General features: G+C 48.6%; 1 protein-coding gene across 1 annotated transcript; it reads left to right on the top strand.

Moving 5' to 3' along the window:
- Positions 1-5,107: 5,107 nt before the first annotated feature.
- Positions 5,108-6,016, top strand: LOC146177214 (uncharacterized). Its single transcript, XM_084581493.1, has 2 exons — positions 5,108-5,168; positions 5,253-6,016. Exons 1-2 carry the CDS (start codon positions 5,108-5,110, stop codon positions 6,014-6,016), a joined length of 825 nt encoding a protein of 274 aa, XP_084437619.1.
- Positions 6,017-6,552: the final 536 nt, after the last annotated feature.

Here is a 6,552-nt window from a genome sequence, read left to right as displayed (position 1 = left end):
TCAGAAGTCTCTCGAGTTCCACTTCACTTTCTGCCAGTAAAGCGGTATCATTCGCATATCTAAGGTTGTTGACTGAATGTCTGACTGTGGCCTCTTGCTCTTCATAGAGATTCCCGAGGAGACAGATGAAGGGAAATGGAGCTCCCATCTCTTGGAGAGCCTGCCACAATCTGCTGTGATCTACGCAGCCGAACGCTTTCGCATAATCAATAAAGCAGAAGTAGATGGGTTTCTGGAACTCTCTTGCTTTTTTCATGATACAGCGAAGGTTGGCAATCTGGTCGCTAGTTCCTCTGCCCATGCGAAACCCAGCTTGCACGTCCGAAGCTCCCGATTCACATACTGCTGCAGCCTACCTTGGAGCATTTTCAACATCACCTTGCTAGCATGCGAAATAAGCGCGATCGTGCGACAGTTGGAACAATCTTTGTCACTGTCTTTCTTTGGAATTGGGATGTAAACTGACCTCTTCCAATCCTGCGGCCACTGCAGAGTTGTCCAAATTTGCTGACATAATGTATACAGAACGTTAACAGCAGGTTGAGGTTTTGAAGCAACTCAGCTGGAATGCAATCAATTCCGCTAGCTTTGTTCTTAGCAAGGCTGGCTAAGGCCCATTCAACTTCACTCTTCAGGATGCCCGGCTCGAGATCAGTAATCACAACCGTCTTATGTTGGATTTGCCCATCCGGGTCCTTCTTGTACAGTTCCGTGTATTCCTGCCACCTCTTCTTTATCTCTGAGGCTTCATTGAGGTCCCTGCCTCATTTGTCCTTAATCACACCTAGCTTAGCACAGAAGCTTCCTTTGATATCTTTGATTGTCTTATACAGAGCTCTTGTGTTCCTGAATTGGCTGTTGTCCTCAACAGCTTGGCGCTGTATGTTCAGGAAGGTATCCTTATCTCTCCTTGCTATTTTCTGAAATACCGCATTGTGAACCTTGTATCTTTCTCTTTCCCCCCTAACTTTTGCCATGCTCTTTTCATTGGCTATTTGCAAAGCCTCTTCAGATAACCAGTTTGCTTTCTTGCATTTCTTTTGCTTTGGAACTACCTTAGTAGCAACTTCTTGTATTATATCACAGACATCAGTCCACATATCTTCAGGCTCTCTGTCTTCTAGATCTAATTCTTCAAATCGATTCCTCACTTCCACAGCATATTCTGATGGAATTTGATCCAGATCATACCTGAAAGGCCTTCTAGTTTTCTGCGTTTGCCTCAATCGAAGCTTAAATTTGGCAACAAGAAGGTGTTAATTGGTGCCACAATCAGTCCCAGGTCTTGCTTTCACTGATTGTATAGCGCTTCTCCATATCTGCCGGCAAAAAATATAATCAATCTGATTCCTGTACAGACCGTCCGGTGAAGTCCATGTGTACAGGCACCTCTTGGGCTGTTAAAAATAAGTATTCGCTATTGTTGGTTGGTTGGTTGGTTCATAGGAAGGGAAAGGCGCAGTATCTGTCACACTTGCTCTGTGGACACCTGAACCGCGCCGTAAGGGAAGGAATGAAGGTGGGGGTGAAAGTGGATAGAGAGAAAGGGGGGCCGTAGTGGAGGGCTACGGAGTAATTTCGACCACCTGGGGATCTTTAACGTGCGCTGACATCGCACAGCACACGGACGCCACTTCGTTTCACCTCCATCGAAACGCAGCCGCCGAGGCCGGGATTCGATCCCGGGAACTCCGGCACAGTAGTCGGGCGTCTTAACACTGCACCACCCCGGCGGGGTGTATTCGCTATTGTTAGGTTGTTTTCTTGACAAAACTCTATTAGCCTTTGCCCAGCTTCATTTGGCTCACCAAGACCGAACTTGCCTGTAATTCCGGTTATTTCTTCACTCCCCACCTTAGCATTCTAGTCTTCTATGAGAAAAAGGACGTCTGATAATGATGTTGAGTTCCCAGACAACACACCAAAACCCAGGGACGTCCCGTTTAAATCCCTACCTCCCACATCCTAACAGGGCAATCCGCAGGATCTCACGAGAATTGCAGTGAGCGTATTTAGCTGGGCATACTCCTGAAGTACAGGTATGGGTGTTAGGCGGGGGAGGTACGTTATTGCACGCATAGCCTCACGATTGATGGCCTCAAGGGAGTCCCATTGTCTGCGGGTGAGACGTTGAAACTGTGCCTGGTAGATAATACGCGGCTGGAGGACAGAGCGAACAAGCTGGCGGGCCGTGTGAGCACGCGCGCCGCCAGAGCGCATAGCTATGCGACGAATGAGACCTAGAGTAGCGTGAGCGGTCTTACGGATGGCTGTCAGCCACGGGGTGCCAGTCCCAGAGGAATGAAGAAGAAGACCAAGAATGCGAACGGTTTGTACCTCAGGAATTGGGGTATTATCTATCATAAAATTTATAGTGGGAGCTTTCCGTAAGCCAGCTTTATTTCCAATACGCACATCTAAATTTTTCTGGCACTGTCTCACGCACTGGACGAAAAGACAAAAAGAACAAGGTAAAATGGCGATGATATTTGTCTACCAGAACAAGAGGATCGCGCACCGCTTGCAAGCCAAAAAGAGGCACATTAGATAGAATTAGGTCTAAAATGTTTCCAGCACAGTTCTTCATTGCATTGCAGTGATGTAAACCATGGAACTTGCTAACATCAATCAAACATTCGGCTTTTTCTCCAGTTGCTGTGCAGTCACTAGGGACCAAACCAGTGGACCAATCGACCTTAGGAAGATTAAAGTCCCGGTAGATGTGAACATTGTATTTCTAGAAATCGATTTGTTCCCAATATCCGAGAAATTATCGGTAAAAATGTTAGGAGCAGACTTTGGTGGAAAGTAGTAACAGCCGACTAGGAAGTGCGATTTGCCACACGTTGGAATTTCCAACCACACACATTCTTCGTATGTCTCCAGGTCTGGTCTCCTAAATGCATTTAGCACAAAACGGCAGGCTATCAGAACTCCGCCCCCATATTTAATCTTGTCAGAATAAACTCTATTGGCTCTGAAGACAGGGTACTCATCTGAGAAATAAGACGCACTTGAACATGATGAGTTTAGCCACGTTTCCGTCAGGCACAAGATGTTATACTCACATTCGCATGCATTCGCGAAGAGAGCTTCCCTTTTAGTTCGCAGCCCTCCTGTGGTTTGGTAATACAGCCTAATTTCCTGTGCCATTTTCGGAAGCAGCTAGAGCACCGTTGGGGTAATGGAGGCGTCATGAGGACAATAGCTTTTCTTAAAAAGGGCGAAATTCATGTGGGCAGATTTACCGCCCCGGCTGAAGCCTAGTGGCGAGATTCCGAGCAGTCAGAATTCGAACATTCACTCTGGCTCGTGGGACGAACAGATGCACTCAGGCCACTAAAAGATTCTTGCAGGAGCGCGTTTTCCACACGAAGCGTTTGCATCTCATCCATTAACGCATCCATTCGACTAGCCATTTCTTGCAGCATTAAAATAACACTCGGGGAACACTGATGGAATCTGAGTCTTGAAAATCCAAGGAATAGAGTAGCGCTTCGGGAAGCGTTTCCGTGTCGCTAGTTCCGCAGATAAGCCCAGCCACCGAAGGAACCCGCCGATTCACGCAATGAACAAATTTTTAATTGCTGACCCCGGATTCCATGAGGATGTTGCCTTACTCCGCCTGTATGTTGATGCATTTGCAGTGAAAACGCTGTTTGCAAGACGCCACGGCAAAAATTGCTACCTACCACGAATGGGCTGGGAGCAGTGCGCACATGCGTCCGCATCGGGCGCCATGGTGTGGACGGTGAATAAAAATGAAAGGATTCGAGGATTTACACTTATGGAAGTGAAGTATAGATATTGTCATATGCTGACGACATAGCCGTTTTCTGTCAAGATCAAGAAGGCGTTTCAGAAGAATCAAGGATGCTACTCGATTTGTAGGCATCGGCCAGCGAAGTCAACTGGGACAATGTTTGGGACTGTGGCAATGAGTTGGTGGAACGCACCTTCCCCTTCCGAAAACGTTCCTTGATCTGTTACACCTGCGAAATGCCTTGGAGTGGCGCTGGAACACTACAACGATACGAAAGATTACTGGAATGCTGAATGTGAACGTGTCCAATCGAAAACAACAAAGTGGGGTAGCCTTGATTTATCTGTTTGCCCGTTCAACTGAATGCGATTTGCTCATTGTTGCGAAAGCCTGGTATCTGTTGCCACCACTATCCATGTTAAGGGTTAGCGTCCAGACATTTCACAGATTGCTAGCGGTTTTCGTCTGGGGTTCGGCTTGGGAGAGAACAAGTCGTACAAATTTATTTCGCTCGAAAAAATGTGGAGGACTTGGTTTAGCCCACTTATTTTTACGACAAATAGTATCCAAGTTTATGCCATTAAGTAACCGAACCAACCCTTTTCTGCATACCGTTTTGGAAGTTAGACTGAGCAAAGACTTACCCGATGTTTTTGGTATCTTCTAGCAGCATGAAATACAGAATAAGTTTTTTGCGCGAGGCTGTGGCTTCCTTTAACATTTTAAAAGTGAGATTCTCTATGGAATACCTAAACGCTGTAACCCAAATTACTATATAAAGACCTGCTTGATGTAATAATGCCAGTGCTATCGTATCGATCATTGCACTGCGGAGGGGAAGGTAAGGATGTCTTAAAAATAATTAAAAGAATGCCAGTACGGTAGTCAGCAAAGCGTTTTCGCTTCAACTTACACAGTCGTACAATATCTGTTAAACCTTGGTTGAGAGAAAAATATGTCTTTGTCCCGTGGTCGGTGGGCTGCATGATTTGCCATAAGCCGGGGACCATAACCATAAACCATATTTTTTTTTACTGCTGAGGGCGGCGCTGCGATCGTCGAAGCGAACGGACGCGTTCACGTCGGCTCCGTCATTTATGATTAATTTCGCAGTGCTAATTTGCGCGAATCGAAGTTTTCTCTATCTCGATGTGTTCGTGAAGTCGAAAAGCACCGACGGATATTGAAAGTTCCCAATGGTACGCCTTTTCTTCGATTTACCGGACAGTTTTCATCACCGCCGTGCGGGGGGCGTCCCGCTAGGAGTGTTCCGCGAGCGATAGGCCTCGTCGCTGTCGCGGCTGCCGCGGCTCGCCGCCTCGGCCGCAGCCACTCAGCCCCGAGATGGAGGAAACGTCCGTTCTGGCAACGATCTCCGACTCTCCAATGACCGTTCAAGTTCAAGGCGAAGAAATTTCACCCGAGGAATTCCACCGCGGCCATGGATGGACGCTCGCGAGGGAACGCATGTAAAGACTCTGTCAACGAGACCTCAACGCGAAGCTCGCCGGCACCGACAACCAAGTAAGCAAGAAAGCGAAAGGAAATAAGAACTTTAGAGCCTCGGCCATCAAGGCAGCGAGAATGCCAGCCATGCCGCTGGAGGAAAACAAGATCGTAATCAGACCGCGAGGGGGACTCGACATCACCAAGATCGGCACTACGACCGTCGCTGCGGCCATTCTCGCCGCGGCCAAGATCACGAACGAAGAGAACGCATCGGACACGATCTGCCCGAACGCGAAACAAAATATAATTTTAATCAGCACGCCCAAGGAAGAAAACGCCGTCCGCTACGCAAGTATTCAAGCTATATACATTCAAGACAAGACCTTCGAAGTCAGCGCGTACCGCACGGCGCCGTACGACACCGTGAAGGGCATCATCCGAGGCATCCCTGTCGACCAGAAAGCCGAAGATCTCGACAGCAACATTGTAAACGACAGAAACCCACTCGCCGTAGGCGCCAAAAGAATCGGCAACACGACCACGATCATAGTAGCCTTCAGAGGACCCAAGGTACCGAACTTTGTCCGATATGGTGTCACGCTCATACCGTGCCACCTGTACAGAAAGCAAATTGACGTCTGCCACCAGTGTGGTCGGGTCTGGCATCGCAAGGACGTGTGCCCGACGCCAACCAACCGGATCTGCAGGGGCTGCGGCCAAGCGAACCCAAAAGATGACCACAAATGTACATCTAAATGCAAACTTTGCGGCGGCGCTCACCGCAAAGTTTGTAATGCCAGATAGAGAGAATGTAGAGCGACGGAGAATGTAAATCCAGATACAAGGTTCCCTACGTCGTTCGCAAGCGTAAGTGGGAGCGCCGAAAGGTCAGCCATCAGCTGCCGTCGGAGAGCGATTTCCCACCACCTGACAAGCCAGCTGCCCATAAGTCAAGAACGCCATCGAGAGACCGCGCGCAGTCGAGAAATAGCAGCTGCAGGAGCCAGAGCAGAGACGTGCGAAAAACGAAAACCCAAGGATCACTGTCGCGTGAGAGAGTCGGTAGGGGCAACGCCGCACAAGGTATCATGAAGACAAATCCGAGCTACAACGCCAAGACAGAAGACAACACTTCAACCAAGGAACGAGAGATCAACGAGGCCATAAAAAAGGAGAACGCGACCCTGCGAGCCACCATCAACAACCTCACCAAGGAAATCGCGGAAATCCGCAACGCCCTCCGCAACGTCGAACAGCAAAGATCCAGCCCGAGCGGCAACAAGGCCGAAGCAACTACGGCCGACGCAGACAAGGAGCCGGCAACGAAGAAGAAGGCCGTC

This window comes from Amblyomma maculatum, chromosome 10 (genome assembly GCF_055883805.1).
Source record: "Amblyomma maculatum isolate TAMU_Amacu chromosome 10, ASM5588380v1, whole genome shotgun sequence".
Taxonomy (NCBI): Eukaryota; Metazoa; Arthropoda; class Arachnida; order Ixodida; family Ixodidae; genus Amblyomma; species Amblyomma maculatum.
Note: the sequence above shows the minus strand (reverse complement) of the source record. Positions and strands in the feature narration are given on the sequence as shown.